Source organism: Taeniopygia guttata, chromosome 1 (genome assembly GCF_048771995.1).
Source record: "Taeniopygia guttata chromosome 1, bTaeGut7.mat, whole genome shotgun sequence".
Taxonomy (NCBI): Eukaryota; Metazoa; Chordata; class Aves; order Passeriformes; family Estrildidae; genus Taeniopygia; species Taeniopygia guttata.
Window position 1 is genome coordinate 112,215,739 of NC_133024.1, and position 27,240 is coordinate 112,242,978.

The 27,240-nt window shown below is 44.2% G+C and overlaps 1 protein-coding gene across 1 annotated transcript in view; it reads right to left on the minus strand.

The window, feature by feature from the left end:
* The window catches only part of PCP4 (Purkinje cell protein 4), a 48,238-nt gene extending 38,307 nt beyond the window's left edge, over positions 1 to 9,931 (minus strand). Inside the window, exon 1 of the mRNA NM_001197258.2 lies at positions 9,878 to 9,931. Within this exon, the coding sequence (NP_001184187.1) occupies positions 9,878 to 9,886 (9 nt within the window). The 5' untranslated portion in view covers positions 9,887 to 9,931. The remainder of the gene's footprint in view (positions 1 to 9,877) is intronic.
* Between the last annotated feature and the right edge of the window lie 17,309 nt (positions 9,932 to 27,240).

Here is a 27,240-nt window from a genome sequence, read left to right on the forward strand (position 1 = left end):
CTTCTTCCCAGACTGCAAAAATTCTGGTGCTTGTTTTTTTTCTGTTGGCATGTTTTTATTTCCAGTTGTACAATTAAAAAAAGAAAATGTTACTTCCCTGCTGTCTCCCTACATATTTCAGAGGTAAACAGGTATTATCACAGTCAGTTAGACTGCTCTAGTAACTGGGCCAGCCAGGATTTTCCAAAAATATTAATTATGGCAGTTTCAAGCCACCATGAAAAGGAACTTTCTGCCTTCAGCCTCGGGCAAAGTCTTTGATTTTCAAGACAAGAGCAAGACCAAGTGGCAGGGATGTTTCTGCATCACTTACCCCACTGCTCCAGCCACCCCTGGAAGCTGGTCTAGTCACAGGGAGCGACTGGGAGCAGTCCCCAACCATCTGCTGGGATGGCAGGGACTTCTCCAGGGTCATTCCAGTGCCAGGGAATCTCTGGACCCTGGGTGTGCCCAGCCTTGGCAGCCCTGCCCAGGGGGGTGACACAAAGCTGGCACAGCTGGCTCCTCCTGGCCAGGGGGACCCAGGATGGGCTGCTGGAGCTGCCCTTGATGTGGGGCATTGCTCAGCAGAGGATTTGCCCAGCATTGTTGCAATCTGGATGGGGAATGACACGCTGAGAGCTTTAGAGGAGCTGCTTTGTTAAGGGGGGGATGTGGCTCAGAGCAGAGCTCTTTGTTGGCACTAAGAGGGAAAACCACAGCCAAGGTTTTAGGAACAACCCTGCCACAGTGAAAGGAAAATGGGCAGGGTGAGGCACAAGGTCACCTTGATGGCCACGAATCAGGGACAGCAATCAGATAAAGCAGCAGACAAGTCAGGTCACCACCTCTGTCCAAGAGATGGACAGAAAATTGGGATTTCCACAAATCAGAAACTCTGAGAATCCTGCAGCTGCTCAGGGAAATTGTTGCTGCGATCCATTTCATCGCTAACAGCAGCAGAGAAGATAAGAAAGCAATTTTCACAGAAAAGCTGTAAGAGTTCCCAGGTTTCCTGGTCCCAGCATAGACAGAGCAGGTTTCCTGCCCTAAGACTAAATCTGTCCTGTGAGGGTAGGGAGGCACTGGCTGGCCAGAGAATCTGTGGATGCCCCATTCCTGCAAGTGTCCAGGACAAGTGAGACAGGGCTTCGAGCAAACTGGGATAGTGAAAGCTGTCCCTGCCCAAGGCAGGGTTGGAACAAGATCTTTAAGGTCCTTTCCAACCCAAACCATTCTGTGATTCTATAAAATGTGTTTTCCAATTCAAGTTCAATGAAAACTTGCAAGTTTCTCCATGTAATCCTCTTTCATTCCCTCTGTCTTCAGTCTCACATTATGAACCAGGCTCCATTCTGCACTTTGTGCCTTGCATATGAAATAACAGGAAAAACATTTACACTTCATTCACACATGAACAGGGTGCTCCTACAAGAAAAGTCATGCATTTTGGTAATAGTCTCCCATACTTATCCTGTGACTAGAGGGAAAATAGGTTCCTTAGAAGTTCCATGCAGAAAGCAGATTTAGATCTGACACGCTGCAGTCAGACAAAAACATCTATTAAAGACTTACATGGCATGACTGCAAAAGCTATTGCTAGGATTCAGGTAATTTGTAATATGGGTTCTCTGCAATTCACAATATTAAGATAGAACCTTTGCTACCAATGTTCCCACACCTGCAGATCCATCCTCTAAGTCCAATTCCAGGACAGAAGCATACAAAGCTTTTGATCCACAGAAGGAATACAAAGCAATGCTCAGAATAAAAGCCCTGTGAGAAAGAGAGGAGCTCCTGTAATCTATCCTGAGAGGCTCATTCAGCTTGCTTTGGGTGTTAGTGCTCTCCAGTAGCTTGCAAAATATGCTGAAGGAAAGAAGTGATAACTAGCCAAGTCTGACTGGCAAATTAAAATTGGCATTAAGCTGGCCTGCCTTAGGCATTTGGCTGCCCTGCTTAAACTGCAGCACATGTGTGCTGGCACATGCACTCTCAAATGTGCCAAGCCAACAATATGTTTGCTCTCTTCCAGGGGTGTGTATCTGTCAGCTCTGACTGCAGCAGTGATATGTGTGAAGCAGCCATGAAGCCACATGGCTCATTTTCCCCCCCATGTCATCTGCCTGCCCAGCCATCGTTCCTCCTCCTTCCTTCCCATCAACTTAATGCTTCTAATTGCTGGCAGTTTATCTTCTCCCTCCCTCGACCTCACATTTTATAAGTACTCTTTTGGAATTCCAAGAAACAGATTTCCTCCTGGAACACTACAGTAAAAAGTTCAAATAAAAGTAATTATTCAGAGCATTTCCATTAATGTTAAAATTATGTCCTTTACAGTCAACATGCAGAGTATTCTGTATTTTAATACAAGGGCAATTTAATGCTGGCTATTGCAAAGAAAAAGAGAAAGAAAAATCCCCAAGAGAAAAAAAGAACCCCATTTCTTGAAGCATTAAGGCTAGAGAATGAAAATCAGTAAAATTCACATGTGATTTTTATAAGAGTTATTTTTCTGCCTCTGTACCCTCTCACCTAAATTTGGACTTCAGCCTTTTAAAATGTGTTTTCATATTTATCTAGGCATTGTACCCTGATACTCACCTGGCCAAACCAACCTCACCCTACTGCCTGGTGAGGCAAACATTTAATGAAAAAATGCTATGGTGTCCGTGAAAACCATTCTCACAAATCACTGGACACACATGTCCTGAGTGTCACAAGGAAAAGGCCTAATAGCCTCAAAATCCTCAATTATGTCCTCAGATCTATTAATTTTTGCTCCATCTGCTGTTACACACTTGCATTTTGGGAAAAAGGCTGTTGAGATTATGGTAGCTGCTGGGTAACGAGGCTGATTTTGTTGAGACATGGAGATGCAAAAATCATCCCCAGATATCAGCAGTGAAGCTGCCAGCTTCCCAACATTCTGCCCAGAGATTTTGAAGCTGTGCAGACCCCAAATCTTCTTTTGAGATCTCTTCCACCCCCTGATTCAGTCCAGAGGAGCCTGTGAACTCTTGTCAAGCTGATTTAGCAGGACATGGATTTGTCCCATTTCCAGGGTCAGCGCTGGCTTGGGCATACCTGAACTGTTCCCAGAAAAGGTGCACCCAAAATCCCTACAAATCCATCCACACCAGTGTGTGCAGCCAGCCAGGACCTCCAAAGGGATCTCTCTCTTTTATTTTAGGAGATTCCTGTCGTGCAGTGATCCAACATGAACCTCCACAGCCCTGCTCACTCCTTCCAAACTTAAACCATCATAACCTGACCACATTTCAGGTTTCTCTGGTTCTACTGCTGCAGCTTTCCACTTCTGTGGCAACCCACCAAGAATCCAACTGCCAGCCAAGAAACACCAGGTAAGGCTGGTGACAAAGCAGCTCAGCAGGCATTTGGACATTCAAACTCAATGTTAAAGGTATTAAATACACACCTCCAAACTTTTTGGCAGAGCTAGAGTCTGTGTTTCCACCCTTCTCACCAGCTCCTTGGCTCAGCCCAGGGATCTCTGAGGTCCCCAAGGTCAGTGAGAAGGACGTCAGTTTTGGCAAGTTTTTTTACTTTCTTCTTTTTCCTTTTGTTTCTTACTTTCATCTCTCACAAAAGAGCTCTCTAACATCATTCTGTCTACTGTTACAGCATCTGTGTCAGCTACACCACTGGTTAAGGTCACATTTCATGCACTCTAGACTGAGGTGATAATGCAAGAACATTCGGTGTTTATAAAGTAATACTTTTCTCTTTAACAGGAAAGACAGTTCAGCTGTAACTAACATTCAAGTCATGTAGGCAGACAATTTTCATTTCTTCTCTGACTAAACTTGTGCTTCTCTCTCCAAATTCTATGCTAGTACATAAATAAGGCTTTATCCCTCTTGGTATGAATTTGTGAGGTGAGACAGCATCAGCCAAAGACCTGGTCTGTGTGACACTTGCCCAATTTACCTCTAAGTAGACTTAGTGTGAAGAAGCAGACATGGAGAAGGGGATAAACTCTGACCCCAAATCCTGTCATTTATAATGTTTCACAACCCATTTCCTTTCCAGGTGGCTTGCCATTTATTTTGCTAGTAAGACTAATGTTTATAATCTGCCTTCCACCTCTTTTTAATAAGAGAACTAGAGATTGTTTTTCTGAATTAAAATCAGAAGACAAAGTTAAAAAGGGATTATTTATGATTTGACCTAGTTTATAGGTATCTACCATATTTTCTTATTTATTTAGAAACCCAATATCCAAACAAGTGAAGAACAGAAGATCTTTCTAGAAGGAGGGGGAATGTATGTTTATCTTCATGAGATGACCCTGTGCCTTGCAGAGAATGTGGCACCTGGCTCAGGGAATTTAAGGCTCTGTTATTAGTGAGAGGCTGGAGGAAGGCATTGCTCTCCCCCTTCCTCTTCAGCCAATGGGGTATTTCAGAATTGACATACCCAGTGTTTAGCCCACTCTGTTACATGCTATTCCATAGCTGAGTTAGAGGCAAAACATCCAAACACATTTTCCAAACCATCCCTACAAAACACTGAGACAGACAAGAGCAAATGCTGGTTTGGAAATAAAATATTTTATTCAAATTAAAAAAAAAAAAAAAAAAAAAACAAACACAACAGAAAAATCAGAAACTTTCAATGGAAATGCTACTGCTGTTCCTGCTGAACTGCTACTTCACACCACATTTCATCACTAGCATGATCCAGATAATGTAATAACTGTTGGATGATGAGTCCTATAAGCTTGCAAATTCATTACAATTTAGAGATATTGGACTGGAAATTTATATTCCTTTGCAATCTGAAATTATATTGTACAGTCAAGTCCTGCAGCATGAAGGTTGGAGTAAGTTACTCTTTTACAAGGAATCATGATATCAAAGCACATTATTAAAGCTAAATGTCCTTTTTTAGTGTGTTGCCTGAATCTGTTGGCATTCTATACATGGCAAGAAACCCGTGAGCTTCTGCCAGTGTCATCAAATTAAGATCAATTTCCAACATCACTTCTAAGTGCTATTTTAGAAGATGCTTGATCCCACTGAAACCACACTGATGGAAAGAGTAGGCAAAGTGACAGATGTAAAACTTATTGTTCTCCCTTCTTCCTCCTCTTTTGAGCTGCAATTTACCACGCAGCTAATAAATAGATGTGAGTTAAAATTAAAAACTGATGTTCATGCGCTTATCGATCCCACCCCCATCCTGTAACAGCTGCAGAATTTCCTCCTCCTCTCTGCCATGTTCTTGCTGGGGTTTTTAGAGCTGCAGGTTTTTTGTGCCTATTGTGGGTATGATAAGGCAAATAATTAACAATTAGGGTCATGGCAGTATCTGAAAAATGCAACCAGAAGGGCTCCCCAAGGTGAGGGGCTGGCTCAGACACTCTCCAGGACTGGAAGCACCAGAGTAGAGAGCAGGAGCTCCACTAAACAAATATGGTGTGTTCTTCCCTCACAAACAGCAGTTCTCTGATTTAGTGCCATCAGGATTATGGTTGTATAATCCTCCCTTGTGTCTATGTGGTTCCAAGATGCTAAATAACATTCCAATGGAATGGTTTCAATGGAATTCAGGAGAACAACCCAGGAAAGAACCCCAGTTTTACCATTTAACCATCTGAAGCAGACAGTTTCAGCCAAAAACCTCCTTTTACACCTAACATTTCACACAATCCCTGTCCTTCTCCAACAGCCTCCTGCTGGACACACCTGTCCAGAGGGACAGCGACATGTTCCAGGTTCTCCCTCAACTCTGAGGGAAAAGGACACTCTCTCCAAGCCTGCCTGCTGTGGGATATGCCCAAAGCATAGGTTATCACTTGTTTGGAAAGCAGAGGCTTACAGACACACCTCATGAACTGCCAAAGCTCCTTTTCCAGAAGAACATCTTTGACCCCAGAGTTATCCCACTTTCAAAGCCTGACCAAAAATTCTGCATTTATGCAGAGATCAAGTCCCCAGCTTTTCACCTTCCCAAGTAACGGAATCAGACCTCTAACAGCTCACTGAATTTCATGTGCCTGGTTGCTTGACAGCTGTTTCCAAAGGAAAGCCAGAATATTCTTGCTGCTGTCTGGTAACCAGGCTGATTCTCAAATATAAAAGGCTGTTGGCACAAAGTACACACCACTCAAGGGGTGCACATCAGCACCCTGGCAATCAGTGCTGCACTTCACTCACACTGTACAAGGCTCTTCCAGTGCACACTCTTCAATCACAGGTGCCTCAGGCAATCAAAAAGATTTCCCAAATGGCTCTCCTAAAGTCACACACCTAAATAACACCTATGGAAGCTGAGCTTGTCCCCTACACCTGGAAAACCACTCTGATATTTTAAAATCAAAAGGAAATAAATGCATCCAAGGTAATCTCTGCTGGAGATTGCTCATCCCTGAGCCACTGGAGCAGCACCCAGGGCTGTGAGACCACATTGTTTAAATGCTCTCCTTCTTAAACCCAGAGCTGATTCCTGATGACAACCACGACCATTCCACACAGAAGGCAAGAGTGAACATCATAAAAATGTCTGTGTGATTGAATGCTTCTTGTGAAGCCTCATGGCAGGGGAACACCATGACCCAACATCATCTGCAACATGTCAGGACAGTTAAATGACTGACCAGGTGACAGGATTCCCTGTGGTGAATTGAGTTGATGGCAGATGTGAGTCTAGAGTCTGCTACTGTGAATAAAGATTTGGTATTGTAAATGTAGGTGAACTCGGTGGGAAGAAATGATGATGTTTGACTCTTGTTTAGAAGATTGAATGATTTCTTTATTATAACTATATTATAATACATTAATATTTTATTTAAAGGAGATACTAAAACTACAAATTTTTTAAAATTACTATATCTAATTGATTTACAGCTTGTGACCATCTCGTGAGAGTTTAGAGTTAAGTAGATTAGATTGGCCATCAGGCTCAAAGAATCTTCACTAGAATTTAATTAAGTAATCACTCTAGATAAATAATTTTCTAAACACATTCTACATGCAAAAAAACAAGGAGAAAAAATAGAAATTGTTTTCTCTTTCTCCTCTCTGTGTTCTTCCATAAAAAAATCTTGAAAGAAAGAAGAATAGCTGTGTAACAATCTGGCATTGGTCTGTGGGCACACCACCCAAGATCTCTTCCCCAGTTCAGCCTGTGTGACTGGAGATCTCTAATGGAAGCCAGGCTGCATCTCATGGCTGCTCACTGGCAGCAGCTGATACTTTTCAGCACAGCTCTCCTCTCCAGGCTCATTAAAAACAACAGAGAACAGCCACAGACCTACAGAAAAGGCTCCCCAGTTATTGGAGGACAGCTTTCACAGCTAAAAATGCATTTCAATGTGCACTGACATTCCCAAGGAATTCCCATACAGCTAAAGGATATGTTTGCCACTAAAGCAGGCAGCTGGAAGCATAAATCACAATTTGTAAAGCCACTAGGTCAACTCTTACACCTCACATTCCCACTGACTACTTATAGGGCCAGACTTCTGCCCAGCAGAAGGAACTCATTAAACACATTTTCAGAGAAATACTGCAGAGAAAGTAATGTAATGTTCTTCCTGCAGAAAAGGTCTTTATGCTTCCTGAAAAAATATAAGATAGCTGCTAGAAAACAGAGAAGTACTACAGTCAGATGAATAACTGCTTCCTCTTCAGGTTTTTCTTCCAGGAGACTGGTGATCACAAAATGGTTTGAGTTAGAAGGGACCTCTTTAAAGATCATCTTGTTCCACACCTTCCACTATCCCAGGTTGCTCAGAGCCACATCCAACCTCTCCTTGAGCACTTCAGGGATCCAGGGGTAGCCGCAGGTGCTCTGTACAGCCTGTTGAAGTGGCTCACCACACTCATAAATCACCCTAATCACTGCCCATAAACAGGAAAAGTTCATTTTGCTTGAAGCAGTAAAATGAGAATTCATGCAAAGTCTCAGTAAATAATTTGGGGAGATGAAAGCTCTTCTTAGAGATTTCTGTGGCCACATTTCCAGAACTGCTCAAATCCAGGCAATTGGTAACATAAAGCAAAAAAAAAAACAAACAAACACAAACACCTTCCCATTTTCCCAACACTGTTGTATGTGGGATAATCTATTGAAGGCTCTAACTGAGCCTCTTTTCAATCACCCTGCCCACAAATTTTTTTTTAGCAGATTAAGCCAAAAATAAAAGTATCTTTCAATTACAGCATTGCAAGCTAAAACCACTGAGACCCTCCCCAACAGCAAGCAGTCATCCAAGAGCTTCCCTTCTGCTCAGGGGTTTTTGCCTCAATATTTTAATAATCTTTTGCAGTGAGGTGGTTTGGGGTGTTGTAGTTGCTCTCCTCTGCCTTTTGGGGAAGAGCTGACAGCAAGGAACAGCAGGGAGGCTTTTCTTCACTGGAGCTAAGAGTGATTAACTCCCCAGTTTTGTCAGGGGAATGACAGCAGCACCGAAGACACTGAGTGCAGTGCTCAGTATCACAGGCACAGGACACAGCTCTGCGCCAGGGAAACATCTCCCAGCTCCAGAGGTTTGCCAGGAATACAGTTCTGTCAGGCACAAACAAATGCTCTGGGAATAAAGATCCCCTGTGCTGGTAGCAGGGAGGATCTTTATCTTCACTGTGTCTCTTTAAATCCAAAAGGCAATTAGTCTAATTGAAATTATGAAAGGTCATTAGTGAGCAAACACAACCCAGCACAAAGCTGGGACAAGAATTCCTTGTATAGTTACAGCAGATACAGCAATACCACTCAAGCATCACTCCGCTCCATAAGATTTTCCCCCAAATCATAAATTTAAATTAAATTTTAGTGCTGCTGCATCTTGCAGCACCCTTTAGCCAACCTGGGCAGCAAAGTCACAGGGGCTGAAACAAACAAACAAACAAAAAAAAAGGCAACAAAACCCCAAACAAACACTGCATGAACTCCAGCTGGCTGATAGAAATACAGGCAGCAGCAGAGGAGAGGTCGTGAAGAGATCAGAAAAATCAGAAAAAACTCTGCAGGCAGCAGAGATGAGGATTTCCTCTGCTCTTCCCACCTGACATGACCTGAAAGCCAAAATGTGAGCTGCTCCTCACCAATCCCTGCACCACAGACCAGGCTGCTCCTGCTTTTCATCTCCTGGAAAACCACAGTTGAGTGTAACACCTGCACAGCAAACAGCCACAGCTTATCCCGTGTCACTCCCGATTTTGCTTCTAAAAAAGGAAAATCCCATTTGTTAACGGAGTAGCAGGTGTTTTGTAACACACAGCGTCCAAAAAAGCTGGGTTACAGGTACCTCTGCTGATTCCCAAAGGATGAGCTGAGCTAGAGAATGTGGGATCTCTCAGCTGAACCTAAGGAGTCATTCTGTCTAACAATACATTTAAAATTCTAAAAATATTCTAGTTTGAGTTTTTCCACTGCAGAGGGAAGAAAAAAAAAAAAAAGGCAAGCAAACCCCACAAGTGCAAAATTTCACAAAATTTCAGCTTATTTATTTACAAGGGTACAAGTGATCCTTACACGTTTGGCACTATTTACATTTTTTCGCCTCGATTGTAATCCTTCTCAGGACGCTCCTTACAAAGTTTACATCAGCACGCAGCCAAAAACAGAGCGGTTTTTTCCATGAGCTCCAGCAGCCAACTTTCCTACAACTTAACTAAACCCTCCCTCCGACACAGGAAACCTCTGGGTGGGTAGGTAAGAGAAATTATCGCGGGTTTATAATTAGGAATCTCCAAAAGCACCACCTCGCCTTGTGCTCTGCAGCACGCACACACCTGTGGGGACGCGCGTAAGGGGAGATGCTGAGACCCTCCCTCTCCCGGGACCTCCCCGCGTTGGCAGCGCGGGATGAGCCTCTCAGAGGTGACATTGTCACCTGGGTGCTGTCCCCGTCCCCCTCAGCCCGGCTCACCTCGCTCATGTCGCGACAGGGACGGTGACAGCGGCAGCGGCCCCGCGGCGCTCAGCGCTCCCGCCGCCCCGCGACGCGCGTTAAGAAGCGGCGCCGCGCGCCCGCTCCGGCCCGCGCCGGCCAATCAGCGCCGCGCGCGCGCGGGCTCCACCCAATCCCCGCGCTCCCCGCGTCCCGAGAGCGCGCGGCGCCCCCTGGCGGCCCTCAGAGCCCTCACGGCCCTCAGAGCCCTCACGGCCCTCAGAGCCCTCACGGCCCTCAGAGCCCTCACGGCTCTCAGAGCCCTCACGGCTCGGAGCGCTCCCCGCGTCCTCCTCATCATCCTCCTTTTCCCCTCCTTTTCTTCCTCCTTTTCTTCCTCCTTTTCCTCCTTTTCTTCCTCCTTTTCCTCCTCCCCGTCCCCCCCACACTTCCCCGAGTGGCACCATGCGCGCCACTCTTGGGTGGCTTCATGCATCCCCACAGGGGAGAGATGCGAATTCCAGGTGTGCTGAAGGCAGCCTGGCAATGGGAAATTATTGCGGTGAATAAATTAAATGGGGAACGTTCTTGGCTTTTATGCGGTGAGGCACTGGAAGAGGTTGGCCAGGGAGGTTGTGGATGCCTCAAGCCTGGCTCTGTTCAAAGCCAGGTTGGAGTCTTGAGCAGCCTGGAATGGTGGAAGGTGTCCCATGGCACAGGGGTTGGGGCCAGATGATCTTTAAGATCGTTTTATAACCCCTTAACCTTCTGTAATCTTATAAACCCGGCAGAGAATCACTGCTCTGCTCACCTCTGTCTTTCCTCTCTGTCTCATCAGTCTTGCTGCCATTCCTGTTAATATACACAGCATTTATTCCACAGATACACAGAAAACAGCCCTTTCTATCATTTCTCTGAGTGGTTAATTAAAGCAAGACTTTGGGATGTGTGCTGTTGTGCTCCAGCATCCGTCTTTTGATGGAGCACAATCGCTATATTTGGCAATACACACTCGGATTGTCTGACTCACGTATCCATGAAGAAATATAGGTTCAATTAGCTCTGGGAATGCACTTAACTCCCTCAAATTTTTCTCAAATCAATAAAAAAGTTTAAGTATTATATTGGAGAGCCCAAGAAGCTTGACAAGCCCTCCCACTTCCAGGGACTACCTTGCAGCGGCTTCATCTCTTCACCAACATCTGTCTTCAGGGACAGCATTAATAGAGGCAGGGAAATAATTTTGATGAGAAACCACATTTTCCTTTGGAGCTGGAGAGGCAGGAGGGGCTGGGCTCCTTCACCTGGGCATGAGGAGGCTCCACTGGCAGTGGAACCAGGGGTGTGTATCCTGGGAATATTTTAGGGATGCTGGCAAAATATGTAAGGATGGCATCAGGAAAGCTGAAGCTGAATTTAGCAAGGGATGTGAAAAATAATAAGGGTCTCTACAAGCGTGTCAGCAAGAAAAGGAGGAGAAAAGAAAATTAATCCTTCTGGGAAACAAAACAGGAAATCTGAGATACTGAAAACAATTTTTGCCTTTTTTATCATACCACTATTCCCAGGACCTTCAGCAGCATCTGGCATTTTTTAAAATTAACATGAATTGTCCCGGTTTTTGTAGTGAGTGGCCCAAGTAGGCAACAAACATGGTAAGAGTTCATTGCATGAGCAGCTTCAGGAGCTGCCCTGTGAGGACCCAGAATAAAGATGATGAAGTTTAGCCCCTGAAGAAGCTGTTTCATGTGACACCATTTTCCAGTGAAGAGCAATTGTGGGTGTATTGCATCAGTATTCCTGTTCTGACAGGAGTGCCACTGGTCTGTCAGCTTATGGGTACAAGTCACAATGCTAATATAAATTATTAACAGAGTATTGCTGATCAAAGGGCTCCCAATCTCATGGGAAGAGACACAGACCGCTGAGAGGAAATCTGTTCAGGTCCCTTTCAGAGCAATCACGTCGGTCTCGCTCTCCACCATCAAAATAAATGTGTCAAATCCAAGCAGAAAATCTTCTGGTGATAATTCAGGCAGCAGGTTAGCAGTGAAAGCTCTTTGCACTAAATGCTGCAGGAGAACATACAAAATTCTTATTTTTTGATCTGTTTGGAGGAGTTCACAGTTTCAAGAGAGGCATCCTGAGCTGTGTCTAGGAGGTGGTACTGTGGAACAGTACCCAGTCCGGTGCCTGTTCTAGGGGAACAATGCTGAGGTGACAGTGCCCTCCAAGCAGTGACTGCTCTGAGGACAACTTGCACGTTTTGTGGCATGCAGACACAGTAAAAGGTGCATTATCTGCCCTCAGACAGGTTCTTGAGTGAGCACACAACTCCCCTCTCCCAGGCAAAGCCTTTGACCTGCAGAGATGCATCTGTTCTCGCTCTCCCTCTAAATCTTATTCCTTGCCTCCCAGCTTTGCATGTCATACACTGCAGAAAATATCCATAGCCAGCCAGAGCAATCCAGATATTAACTTTGGGCTGAAATGCTCTGTGTCTCTCCTACTTCTCAGTGTGCACCTGCTGAACTTAATTTTGGGCTGAAATGCTCTGTGTCTCTCCTCAGTGTGCACCTGCTGAACTTAATTTTGGGCTGAAATGCTCTGTGTCTCTCCTACTTCTCAGTGTGCACCTGCTGAACTTAATTTTGGGCTGAAATGCTCTGTGCCTCTCCTACTTCTCAGTGTGCACCTGCTGAACTTAATTGTTCCTCAATTCACAAACACAGACACACAGATTCCTCCAAATTGTGGGTCTAGCCATCTTAAATGGACAAATCCCAAGCTCTGGGAATGCAGCAGCAACTTGAGCTTTTCAACTGGTTTTTACAATAAAGGTAACTCTAGTAGTTGTTTTATTTATACCCTGCCATTTTTGCTGTCTGATGGCATCCTATTTTAGTTTTCAGGTACCCCTTTCCCTGTCAACCTTTCTAACCCATGGCACTCCCTCAATTTAAAGGTGTCCCAAAGTTCTGCTTTTACTTAAGTGCACAGCTAAGTAGTAGCACTTCTAAGTAGAGAAAATATTCCAAGCAATCTATTTTCAAGAGCCATTATATTCTGAAAATTGACTATTAAAATACCACCTTCTTATTCATCAAGTCTGCACTCAGTGTGTGTTCAATCTTGTCTGCTGGCATATGACTGCAATTTTACTGCCTTTTACTCCCACTTACCTGAAAGATTCAGCAGAGAGAAGAGAAGAGAATCTGAGCTGGGTGTTGGAACAGAAAGGCTCTCAGGCTTCCAAGGAGCTTCACCTGTTTTAAGGAGACTGAAAATGGCTCTTCTGTGCCAGACTGAGCAATCCATCACTGGAGAAGTGTGTGTTAAATTCCTGGAATGATTTGGGTTGGAAGGACATTAAAGACCACCTTGTTCCAAGCCCCTGCTGTGGGCAGGGAATCTTCCACTAGATCAGGTTGTCCAGAGCCCCAAAGAGCTTTCAGTTCCAGTGGTGGGGAGTCCACAACCCCTTGGGCAACCTGTGCCTGGACCTCACCACCCTCACAGGGAAGAATTTCTTCCCAATATCCCACCCATCCCTGCCCTCTGTCAGTTTGAATCCATTCCCCCTTGTCCTGTCGCTACATGTGGAAAGTCTCCAGCTCTCTTGGAACCCTCGGGAAGGGACTCTAAAGTCTTTTCTTCAGGATGAACAGCCCCAGCTTTCTCAGCCTTTCCTCACAGGTGAGGTGCCCCTCTGGGGCTGTATTTGTGCAAGGAGAGAGCTGTTTGTGTGCTCATTCTTTGTCACTGACAGCAACACATCTGCACAGTCTTGCTTGGCTTTCGATCCCACCGCTGAAAGTGTCTGCAAAGTGAAGTGGTTTGACCAGAAGCACAGAATTGCTCCAGAAGAGACAGAATCACAGAATCCTTTAGCTGGAAAAGGCCTCCAAGACCATCAAGTCCCAGCTGTGTCAAATGCCCACGTTGTCACCCAGCCCAGAGCACTGAGTGCCACATCCAGCCCTTCCTTGGACACCCCCAGGGATGGGGACTCCAGACCTCCCTGGGAAGCTCCTTCCAGGGTCTGACAATCCTTCCCAGGAAGAAAAGCCTCCTGATGTCCAACCTGAGCCTCCCCTGTCACAGCTCAAGGCCATTTCCTCTTATCCTGTCACTTGTCACCTGGGAGCAGAGTCTAACCCTCACCTGGCTCCAAACTCCTTTCAGGAGGTACCACAGAGTACAGGGGAAGATTTCTCCTCAGGCTGCTGTACTTTTCAGTCAAAATTTGATTCAAATCAAATCCAAAAAGTTCCAAATGAAAATATGGCTGTGCCTTGAACAGCATTCCACATTCCATCAGAGCAGAACTGCTCTGCTGGTAGAATATATTTGAATTTTGACTGTGACTGCAAAAACTGAAGTTTCCTAGCACTTGAAATTGGTACAGTGAAGTGAAACCTCTGCCTCTTGCTGTTTCTAAAGAGAAGGAACAATTTCACACAAACTTTTTGAAAAAAAAGAAAAAAGTCAGTGTTGAAGGTGAAATTAAGGATGTTGATTTCAAATGGAAAGCTTTTGTTCCAGAAAGATGTGTGCTTTTGAATCCTAGAAAACAGGAGAGGACCTGGATCACAGCCTTAATCACAGAGACTATGCTGTGATGATAGCTTTGGTAGCAATAGATTTAACAAGCATAGCCTCAGATGCTGGATGATGGATGATTGGTCATCTCAGACATATCAGCTAATTTGCCCAAGAAAAAAATCTAAAGAGACAGATTCCACAGCTGAACTCCCATTAGTATGCCTTCTTACCTTTTAATTAAGAAGCTAATGGCTGTGGGTAGTTAATCAACAAAATACCTTTAAAGATCTGGGCCTGAGGGCCTTTGTTACAACCTAACCTTTGTTCCCATGCAAGAGGAATGAGTCAATGGCTCCAACAGAATCTTATTGCTATCGTTGTCACAAAGATATCAAATATAATTTGAAAAATTGAGTCTTTTCTCAGGAGAGTTACAAGACATGACTTACTGTACAGTGTGAGTCACCTTCCATCCTAAAAAAATACAGCCTAAAAACCAATCACCCAAATATATGTGTCAATTCTTCTGTCTGGCTGAAGAGTTTTGATGGATTTAATTCAGAACTGTGTCCTTAACTTGGACAGACTTGTTAGGAAAGCCATTCTCAGTTTAAGCCAAACTCCCTAAACTTTTGAAAGCCTGAAGAATGTTCTGGGGTTTGACTCCTTGACTGGCTCAGCTCTGCAGAGGATGGGAAGATGTGGAGCATTCAGATGTTACCTGGCGCTTACCTATGGCAGTTCCCCTCTTAATTAGAAAGTAAAAAGACATCATAATTACCAGTTAACAATTTTCAATCTCTGTACAGGCAAAGGAATTAATGTGATTTAGAAGAGCCACAATTATAACTTGTGATGTGGAGAGATAAGGAAGTTTTAAGTAGATTTGTTCCCTTAGTGTACTTCAGTGAGTTTTGGGAATTTAAGGGCTAATTCTCAGGGAGTCTCTTCCCTAAATCCTTGTTCAGATAATGGATTTAGAAGGCACCCAGCTTCAAAAGGGTTGAGGTAACATCCCTGTCAGTATCAACCTCTTGGAGGACCTCAGGGATCCCACCCTTTTCTCTTACCCCAGCTGCAGAGAACTGGTTTGGCCAAAAATGAGACCCCATCCACCAAGCTCCACCCAGCAGTGCTGCTGGACTGGGGGAGCTGCTGGATTATTATTTTTCTTGGTCTCTGTAACAGCAAAAAGCTGAGGTTCAGAAGAGTTTCTTACCGATTTGTCTTTCATCTTTTAGACAGAGCAGAGCCCCCAAAAGAACCTCTGACCTTTGTGTCACAGCAGTCCCAAATTTTGCCAGACATTTTACAGGAAAAAGAATAATCAAGTTGAGACATCTAAACCCTTTCTTTCCACTTCATCCAGAAACCTTTTTATTGCTGTGTTGACAGTAATTACACATAACACATTCCAGTAAAAGGAAGCTAAAGTCACCAGGTCAAGTGATGCATAGTTAGTGGCTGCCAGAAGAGGAAACAAGTATGAACTCACTTCATCTCTGCTCTTCCCTCATGCAAATGCACATTGGGATTCCTCACTTTCTCAGAGGGCATAAAAATGCCTCTGCTGTGCAGGATGGGCAGGAATAGGGCATGGATCACGACAGAGCAGTTTGCTGGAGAGGGAAAACCCTTATCAATGTAAAGATTCACACATAAGAAGGTCAGTGAAGAGCAGGAGTTGTCACTATTGCTAAATCCCTTATTTAAAATACATTTATGGACTGATAAGTGAAATTTGGCAGTTCTCAACCTCAGCTCTGGAGCTTTTTTCCCTTGCATTCCTGGTTTTTTGAAAGGAGCTGGTTAAAATTAATGTTACATACAACATTGGCTGGAGGTAGGAAGCATGAAATGGGCTTGATACTTGAAGAGGTCCATCTAGGTTTATTTTCTACATTCAGTTTATTCACAAAGTGGAGTCTCTTTCACTTAGCAAGGTAAAGGTATTTACTCAGCAGTCAGAAATTGAGCCAGTCAAGGGAAAGGTGAGCTCAGCACTTTTTAATCTCTGAGCTGTGAAGTGCAACAATGGACTGAGACACATTGGGCTACCTTGCAGAAATACCCATTTAGCAATGGGCATAGTCAGAGACCCAAAACCAGGCATTTAGCACAGCCTGTTCTGTCCCACTGGGTTAAATCCCTCCTTTTAGCCATGGTTGGTTTGCTAAGAGGAGTGTGAGGCATAGAAAGGAAAGGAGACATAAAGTATGCTACCGAAGAAAAATATTCTGTTCAGCATCTGAAGACCTAAGATGATGAATAGGTGCAGCTAATTTGGCCGAATCTTTTTTAATCATAGTCTTTGTAATTTTTTATGTTAAAATAAAATGATAAAATGGAGGTGGAAATAAAAGCAACTCCCTGCTGACTGATGGAAAAGGATGACCCCTCACTTTTAACAGAAATAAATGCTTAGTTCTCTTTCCTTCATCTTTCTTCTGCAATGTCTGTGTTACCAATAATAACACCTCATTTAGCTATTTCCTATGGGCTTATGGTGACATTTCAGTTTAATGGCTGATGACTTTTCTGAGGCCCTTACCCACCTTGTATCTTTGCTGGAAAGTGCTCTCTCTTTATCTGAGGTATTATAAAGTGAAGGTTCTTGCAAAGGTCAGCACAACTCTAAAATAGATACACGTTCACAAAAGGGAAGTGGTTCTCTGTCCTGGCTCACCGTGGTGCCATTTTATTCCGAGTTTTCCATGGTGGTATTTCCAAAGCACCCTCCCTCAGAAGGTGAGGTTGGAAGGTCGGGGCTCTCGGGGATCTTTCTGCAGATCATGAAAGGGAAGTTCCCCCTGACGTAATTTCAGGACTGACCATCCAAATTTGTGCCCTGTTAGAGCATCTCGCACTTCCTCCCCCTCCCTCTCCTTTAACTTTCTGCTCAGGTGAGGGAAAGAAAAGATCCCAAACCTATTTTTTGGTCATAGTGGCTACACCCCTAAGGGCTGACACAGAAACCTTTCTCCTGAAAGATTAAAGTATCCTATGGATGGCACTGGAGGAGGGTGAGAAGAAGGCCAAGCTCTGGGATCCCCCCACTCCATCCTCCCAGGCTGCATGTCTGGCACTGTGGTGCTCCTACAGATATTTTCTGGGTTTTTTTTGCTGATGTTACCTCTTTAAATTACAAGTGAGGTCACGTGGAGCTTGTTTAACACTTGCTGCTGCACAGAAATTAAAAATAGCTGCACATTGTTACCTGGGACTAGGAAAAAAGCACAGTGAGGTTTAATGCATTCTTGGGTAGTTGGTTTGTCCCTGTGCACCTCGAGTGCCCTGAAGCACAAAGAGGTCTGACATTTACACCAGGATCTGGCCAGAACAAAAGTCCAGTCAGTGCTCCCTCAAATTACCAGAAATAAAATAATTTTAACTCAATCAGAAGCAGTTCAGGCCCTATAGTGTCCTTGGCAGTGTGATGGAGCACTGGCTATGAGCCTAATGGACAAAATAGATCTGATCTCAGCTATAAAAAACAGGAGTAGTCCTGGATTTACATTTATTTTTCATGCATTTTATTTGTATGAATAATAAGTAGGTTCATTTATATAAATTACTCAAAGGAGTTTGTGAAGGTCAAGAGGAATCTAATCCCAGGTTCTCTTAAATATTTAGTTTATCATCTCTTTGTATTTAAAGTTTCAGAAGCTGAAACTTTAATGATGTTATGCAACTGTAAACAGATGAGTTCACCTGATATTGAGGAAGGCAAGGGTGTTAAATAACATAGCTCTTACCCAGGAAGGACCAAAAACCTGCTGGCTTATTTTACAGAGCACATTGCCATTTTGCTGAGCATGTATCTATCTTGTTTCATGTTTCAGAGCAATTCAATGGAATTCAAGACAATTCATAGAATCAAAGAATAATTTAAGTCAAAAAGGGATTTCTGGAGGTCATCAGTGGAACAGCAATGAAAAACTGAATGCAAGGAAACAGTTCAAACACTTGATATAAATTTCCGGACACCGTGTGCAAAGAACTCTGACCTAAACCTTGGATTTTTTATTTTTGTTGTGTGTGTGCATTGATTTTATCAATAACACCGAATTATGGTGCCTTATCTATGTGATCACAGGGTCCCTTCTGCCACCTGGTCAGGAGCTGTTCCTTGGTTGAGAACTTTGGAGTTTCTATGAATTATGCCCAAATTTTTGGGAGGCAGAAAACCTTCAAATCCAGGGCCTGAGGGCAAAGGTTGCCCCATGGACATATCTTAGCCTGGTACAGGAGGAAAACTCTGCCAGTCCTGTTCTAGGCAGTATGGGTGACACAGGATCTTTAATGATATCTGAAGCTTTACTTCCTAATGGGATTTTCTGTTGTTGTTTGTTCTGGAGAGCTCAGTTTGATAAGCACTGATCAGGACAAAGACTGAGAAGTAGGTGAATGGCCACTGTATCCTCATCCCCACTAATACTCATTAAGCAGGATGGTTAATTATACTCTCAGTGCTGCATCTATAAACAGTTTGCTTCTTATCTGCTTAGACCACATTTAAATCCAGGGTGAAAAAGCAGTGACAAGTACTGTCACTAACCTCTGCAATATGTGGTGTTGAGTGGGAAAGGTTCATGATTAGTGTAAAACTGGGGGATTTGGATATCAGGAGGGCTGCTGGCAGAACAGGCCAGGATCTGGGCTCAGTCTTCTTCAAAGTAGTGTCTTTCAAGAAAACAACTTCAAATAAATGAGCTTTGGTTTACTGTCAGAACCCTAGGCACTGAGAATTTTAGACTTTCTGTGTTGAAAAACACAGACCCTCAAGCAAACAAAACATTTAGCCTAAAACCATATAAAAATCTTCCAAAATTGAATGATAGAACTAAGATTATAAGTGTGAAGTTTAAATAGAAGTGTGTAATATCACATAGCAAAAATATTAGATTTTAAAGTTTTAAAATATGATAATATATATAAAACTAAAACAGAAGTTTTAAGGTGGTAGCTAGTCCTTCTTCACGTTCTTTGTAAGTTTAAGTAGTATTTTATAATTAGACAAAAAAATCCACATTGCAAAACAAAAGTAATTAGTTATTAAGTTAAAAATAAAAATAATTTAAGTGTAATTTCTTAATTAAATAATTTTTCCTTAAAAACCTTATAAAGATAGATACAGGGACATTTTATAACTTGTTAGTAAAATACTGTAAAATTCACAACTTATAAAATGGTAATATAAATAAGAAATAATAAACATCTAAATCTAAATACAAAATACCATCTCAAACACTTTCAATCCCAACCCTAACCCAAACAAACAAACAAAAAAACCCCCACAGTTGATAAAAGCAGAGGCTGCTCTTGCTGCTGCGGAAATGTGTCCTTCCCTCTCTGTCCATGTTCTCCTTCCTCCCTCACTGCTGCAGTGTTCTAGATTGTGACCAAAGTATTGCAGAATATGCTTCTTGCTGCTTTCTATTAATGTCAAGCAAAGAAATGTGCAAGTACATAAACACCCCAACAGAAGTCCATTTCCATATTAGATGTTTATTCACCCTGTTCCATTGCACACATTTCTAATTTAAAGGGGGACATGACTGATGCCTGGAGAGCAAAGGAGCTGCTGTGTCCTTCTGAGGTTTTGTGTTATAAATTATCTTTGCCATAAAGTAAATTAAAATTGTGCTGTTCCAGGACCTGAAGGGAGCTTACAAGAAAGAAGGAAAGAGATTATTTACGAGGCCCTGGAGTGACAGGACAAGGGGAAATGGCTTCAAACTGACAGAGAGCAGGTTTAGATTGGATATTAGGAAAAAAATCTTTACTGTGACAGTGGTGAGGTCCTGGCATAGGGTGGGCAGAGCAGCTGTGGCTGCCCCTGGATCCCTGGCAGTGCCCAAGGCCAGGTTGGACACTGGGGCTGGAGCAGCCTGGGACAGTGGGAGGTGTCCCTGCCATGGCAGGGGTGGCACTGGGTGGGTTTTTAGGTCCCTTCCAACCCAAACCAGCCTGGGATTCTCTGGTTCCATTGGGAATCACCGTACCCTGCACACTGAAATGCCACTTCTAACCCAGGAGCTGGAATCATTAATTGGGTAATGAAATTGAAAGCATGATAATAGATTTATTACTTAAATTGCTGATTATGCCAATTGACCTTTTACTTAAGTCTTTAGGCCTTCATAAAATCTTCTTTTCCCTGACAGGGAAAAAAAAACCAAAAAAAGCAACAACCCTGTGCTATCAAATCTGTTCATTTGACAGCTGTGGCTGAGAAGCAGAAAACAGCAAATGGAGCAAACAGAGTTCAGTGAACTCTTACCCATGGAGTCTCCAGCATGGCATCAACTGAGGCAGCGTGGGCTGAACCCTCAGCTCCCTGCACCTGCAGCAGGAAAAGCAGCCACAGCCTGGCACTTCCATGGAAATTGTTGCAATTAGAGGTGGTTTTAATTAGCTGATGGTTTTAATTGCCTGGGTTGCTGACCCACAAGCATGGCTGAAGGCAGTGTGTCCCTGGAGGGCAAACACACAGAACGTGAGCGGTGCTGTGCCCTGTCACTCACTTGCCCACGGTGAATTTTGATCACCCAGCAGTTACAAGAAGGCACAAAGGACAGGGGTGCTGCTTGGCAAATCCTGCTCTGTGGCAAAATTAACAAAACACGAGCCAAGGAGTGATGTAAGTGTTGTAATGTGGGTAACCACAGCCTGTGGCTCTTCTTACAGTTTCCATTTCAAAGCACCATCAGCGCCTTCATAATCTTCTGACATTAATTGTATCCACCTCTGCCCTACCAAAAGGGATTAGCAGTTGGAATGGAGTAAACCAAGGCTTTGTAACTCATTAGCTGTAAGCTGCTGAGTGTAGCAATGCAGCAAAAGAAAGAAAAGCTCCATGTTTTAGTGGATGGTCTTCCCAATATGCATTAGAAAGTCTTCATTAATTATTTCTGATTGGGTTCATTGAAATAATTGAATCGCCTCTGCAATGCAGGGCAGAATTTGTCAGCAGCCTGGCCAGTGAGGGAAAAGGATATAGATTTCCTTCCTTATTTCTTCTGCAGTGGCATGTGGCTGCTCACAGAGCTTGACAGCCAGCTGAGGAGTCAAGGCACCTGCTCGGAGGCATTTGGGCTCCTGATTGAACAGAGTAAAGCTCTGAGAGTCAACAACAAATCGAGGGCAGAGGGGGAGAAAAGAAGCACCTGCAAAGAAGGGTGAGAAAGGAAACTTTCTGGAGGGAAATAAAACATTATTGGCAGCAGTGCTGCATAGTTCAGCAGTGCTTTTGTCACAGCAGGAAAGGAGTTGCAGTGAAAAGGTTTCTAAACACTGAAGCAGATTTCTTTGGGCATCTGCTTAGGGGCAGCACCGCGGGGTGACAAGGCTGAGTGGCCTCTGCATTGATACACCCAGTGATGAAGGCAAAAGGCACATCTTCCTCTTCCCTGTATGACCACTGGGTCCATTGTTATGTGGCAAAGGGAGCTTTGCCCTCTCAAGAAAAAAAAAAACAAACAAAAAACAAGCCCAGCCTGTCTCTCTGGGTAAAGGATGCTCCCACCCCTGCGAGTGGAGCTGTGGCTGTTTCAGAAGGAGCCCCATGTCAGGGACAGAAGGACCACAAACAGAATCCCACAGAGCATCATTTATGTTGGACAAAGCCTCTAAGACCAGATCCAGCCTCTTGCCTGAACACCATCACCTCACCCTGACCACAGCACTGAGTGTCACACCCAGTCATTCCTAGAACACCTCCAGGGATGGTGATTTTCCTTCCCTGGGCAGCCCATTCCAGTGCTTGACCACCCTTTCCATGAAGAAATTCTTCCTGGTGTCCAGCCTGAACCTCTCCTGGCACAACCTGAGGTCATTTCCCGTTGTCCCGTTGTCTGGGAGAAGAGACCAGCCCCAAATTGCTACAACCTCCTGTCAGGGGGTTGCAGAGGGTGTTGCTGTGCCTCACTGCCTGGTGGGAGGATTTGCACTTAAATCTGGAATTCATTCTGTCCCAGAATGGATGGGAGTTACCATAATGTGCAACCCCTGGAAGCTACAGAAGGTGCTTACCATTTAGTTTGTGTTGTCTGTAAAAATGACTTTTAAATCTGTCCCCAGAATAATCTTTCCTACAACCTGAGGAATTCCTACAGCCCTTTGCCAGGAAACAGAGCTTTTCTGTGTTTCACCAAGAGTCTGGCAGCAGCACACGGGGTCCAGGCCCCACCAGGCAGGCACCAGAAGCCCAGGTGACCACACAGGTATGGGAATAAATCACACAGGACTCCATTTTCCTCATGGTGGAAAAAGCCCCTTCTTTATTCACATGACTCCTTTTTTATCCAGTTTTACAGACCTCATGTGGGACTCCAACTGGTCAGTAGTTATCCTGGAAATTACCTTTATTGGTTGGTAAGAAGTTGTTATTCTGTATTGATTGGTCACTCAAACTCTCAGTGTATACATGCAGGGAAGTTGTTTGTGAAAGATAAGTTTCATTTTTCTCTCTAATGGTGTAAAAACAGTTTATACAGGTGAAAGTTGTTTTTTACCCAGGAATAAATTGGTTTTACTAACAAATTGCTCGCAACAGGATTGGTTTCACATGGGAACTTGCAAAATGCTGGCTTTGACAAGGCCAGCTACTGATTCCAGGAGAGCAGGCTTGATTTTATGAAGCCTTTCTTTATGATTTTTCTACCTTACAGCAACAGACAGGTCCAGAGGGACACACAGGCAGCCCAGGAGGGGCTGGGCAGTGGGCAGGGAATCCCAGCTCCCTGCCTGAGGATCCTCTCTGCTCTTTCCCCCAGCTCAGCTGTTCTCACAGCAGTGTGAGAGAAGGTTACACAGCATCACCTCAAATGCTGGCAGCAAACCCTTGGATGTGCAGGGTGGAATTCCCTGCAGAGGAGGATTACAGGGAAAGGTGGCTCCAGAGGCTGCTGGCATTCCCAGGGCCCTGAGGAGCTGCACTGAAAGCTCTCAAAATTGCATTTACAGCAGCTAAGTCGTTTCAGCAGGTCCCCCAAGACCTCAGCTCTCAGGTATCAGCTCAGAGCAGTGGAAATGTGTGTGTGTACCACAGCCACCTCCTCCCTTACCTTGTACTTTGCAGCCTTGCACTTCTCAGTGTTCCATCCTCATTAGTACCTGTCTCTTGTAAACACACTTAATACACTCAGCTAACCTTTGAAGAAAGGTTAGCTTAGTGAATGAAAAGAAGTGAAATATGAAAGCCTTGGGAAGAATACATTTATTTGTAACCCTGGATGGTCCTATTGCATAAGAGAGGTATTTTATTTTTAAAAATAGACTCAACCCCACTGAGATCAGCAAAGGTTTTGCATGAGCAAAGGGAACAGAATTTTGACTTGTCATTTCATGCAAAGTTCTAAAATGTCTTCAAATTTGGTTGCACAACAGAACTTAGAATGCCACAATTCTTTTCAGGATCCCTAGGGAAAGGTAATAATGAAATCTTAGAACAGTTTGGAATGGACCTTAAAGATCACATCTTTCCAGCCCTGCCATGGCAGGGACACCTTCCACTGTCCCAGGCTGCTCCAAGCCCCAAATCCAACCTGGCCTTGGGCACTGCCAGGGATCCAGGGGCAGCCACAGCTGCTCTGGGCACCTGTGCCAGGGCCTGCCCACCCTCACAGGGAAGGGTAAACAATCAATAATTATTAGGAGTAGCAAGCAGCATCACAGAATCCAGGATGTGGCCATCATCCATAATTTTAGGGGGAAGTGGTAGATTTTCTCTCAATCTGTGCAGCAGTTTCAGCTGCTCTCTCAAGTCCTTTGCTCCCTTCCACCCAGCACAGCAGTGGGAGCACTCCTGGTGAGCAGCACTCCCAAACCACTCGCCCTGTGTTTGTCCCCTGCTCTGGCAATGGATAAAGGGAGTAAGGGAAAGTAACTGTTCCTCTGGCAGCTCAGATGGCTCTGCAGTGAATTTTGAAGGCTGGCACAGGCACTGCTTCCCTCTTTGCTACCTTTTATTTGTCATTTTGCAAATGGAGACAGGGAGGCGGTGGTCAAATTTAAAGTGTTTTCTGAGCTCAGGCAGCATCAGAGGGCTTGGCTGGTAACTTTAGATGTTCATAAGGATGTTTTTAGAGGATCAGGGAACAGACTTGCAAATTTCCAAGATGAAGTTCTCCAAAAAAATTGTGGCTAAATTTGCTGGTATTCTAACAGAACAGGTTCTGTTTTAGAATCATCAGATCACAAAATGGTTTGGGTTAGAAGGGAGCTAAAGGATGACCCCATTCCATCCCCTTCCATGAGCAGGGACACCTTCCACTATCCCAGACTGTTCCAAATTCCAATGTCCAGCCTGGCCTTGGGCACTGCCAGGGATCCAGGGGCAGCCACAGCTGCCCTGGGAAATCTGTGCCAGTGTTTTTCGTGGTTTGAATGTGTCTAACTGCTTTATACTGGAAAACATCACAACATAATGCTAATTTTCAAGCAGCAATTGTTTCCCCAACACAATTCCAGTGTGGATCAGCAGTTGGCAGGAAGATGAGGCTTTTCCATAGGTGCTGCAACATGCAAGAGGCAAACCCAAAGGGAGCAGTGCTCATCAAGGGGCTGTGTCAATAGGGTGACACCTAAATGAAAACCCATGGCATGGAATAATCCCAGCAACTGGTAGATTGTAGCCCCACATGAATCCTTGCTCTGCTGGGAAAGGAAAATCCATCCTGGCAGCCTCTCTGGAAGAGTGTCAGCTGTGGGGCAGCAGGGCTGAGCCACGAGGCTCCTTCCTCCTTGCACAGGAGGTGAGACACGGGTGCTGCTTGCAGGATGCAGAAAACACAGCCCAGGTAAGAGCTGAGCCCACAGCATCAGTACCTGATGGGAAGGGCACTGGGATTGAGGGAATCAATACACAGATGAGCTGATCCAAGGTTGGAGCAGTCCCTGGGCCCCTTTGATGGGAAGCTGATGAGTGGGAGGCAGGGCTGAGATGGATCTGGCTGACTTGTCTGATAAAAACCTCTCAGTATTGTTTTCCCTTGATTTTGGCATTCTTCCCCCAAAACAAAACAAAACCAAACCAAACAGAGTGTTTTTCTGGAACATTTGTTTTTTGTTTTTAAAAGCACTTGGTGTAAACCTCATTTGAGGGAGTGATCATAGCACAGGAGAAAATTAAACAATATAAATAACATCTGTGTGACACGAGCTCTGCTGTCAGAGCTAATGCCAAATGATGCTGGGAACTCCCAAACATTGATTCTCTGAGCTGGAAAGAAGTTGCAATATTTCTCTGAGCCTGCAAATATGCAACATTTAAATAACTATCTGTGCTAATCTATCATAAATAATCCATGGGATTATTCCCATTATTTCCAGGAGAATGGGAAGGAGTTGATACCAACCTGCACCTCCCAAAGAAAAGAGAGGAGGGTGAGGATGGGTAAGAGAAAACTGAACTCAGAAGGGCAGAAATCTCACACAGAGTTCCAAACTGCAGCAATGTAGAATATTCCTGTCAAATTCCACCTTCACAACAACATGGAGAACTTTCCTGCTGGCTGAGGAGGTTTGGTGCAGACATATTAATGCAGACCTGGTTTGGCTCTATTTTTTTTTTCCCACCAGCAGTTCAGGAAGGTCAGCTGAGGTGTGCACAGAGTCCTCCTGAATCCTGGTATTTGGGATGATGGGAATACACAGCCACTAGTGTGTGTTTTATTGGATCAACTGGCATTGCTGGAAATATCAGGCAAACTTTCAGGTATGCAAGCCCTTATTCAGGTCTGAAATAGAAGCAGCAATTTTCAGAGCTAAATACAAGCTGAGAACAAATGCTCAGATGTTAATTAGGTATGTATCAATTAGGCCTTTGTTTAAAGGAAATGTATTTGGGAGCTGTGGAGAAGAAAGGATGGGGAAGAGGGCGGAAAATGAGAGACAGAGAAAGTTAAAGTAAAATGAAGCTGCTTGTCACCTGGGGGGAGGAAGAGGCAGGTAGTTTATAGCCTGGGGAACAAGAGTCAATCGTGCTGAGTGGGAGGAGAGTAATCATAAAAGTCACATCTACCGAGTGCATGCTCCTCCAGATCAAGTGGCTTTATGAATTTCAATGCTCAGCCTCATCTTTAGGAGGGGTTTTGGAGGCTGTTGGGAAGAAAAGCACTGAGATACCAAAGGTGTTTGGGGAGCTGTGCTCTCCCCTTGGAAGCTGAGGTGGGCTGGGTTTTGTTATAACTTGAAAATATGAGCCCACTTTGGTCTATCCCGATTGCTTAATTTTGCTTACACAATTACCATGAGGCCACTGGATTAATTTTATGGTGTTGATGGGAATGTGGGTGTGGGATTTAGAGAAAATCAGAGAGAGGGAGAGTTGGGGGTAGGCCTCATTTCCCCACTTCGAATGGGGAAGATCTGCTTGGGTGGAGAGTGAGGGATGAAAAAATGAGATATCTATGACATTTTAAGGAGACTTAACCCTAGACACATTCCAATTTTCCATGAGTTTCTGCTGGGGAATTTGGTAGGAAGCTGTGTTTTTCCTGCCTCATGCAGGATCCTTTTGAGGAAAGGGATGGTGAGCCCTGCAGCCAAGGAGCTATTCCCATCTATGTCACTGGGAGGCCCAAATCCTCAAAAATGCTGCATTTTAGGTTAGCATCACCATATATCGTACATTCTACCAAATAAATATTGAAAATAGAGGCTCTGTTCAATCAGATCAGTAAGAAACCAAATGTTCAGTCAATATTGTGAGTACTCCTCAGTAAGAGTTCATCTGTTGATTCCACTCAGCCCACACAAACCTGAGGTGCATTCTGTTGAAACAAGAAACCTCCCTGTGAAGCCAAGTGTTATTTTTAAGTGTATTAAAGGTAGCCTGAATTTTCTGTGAAATA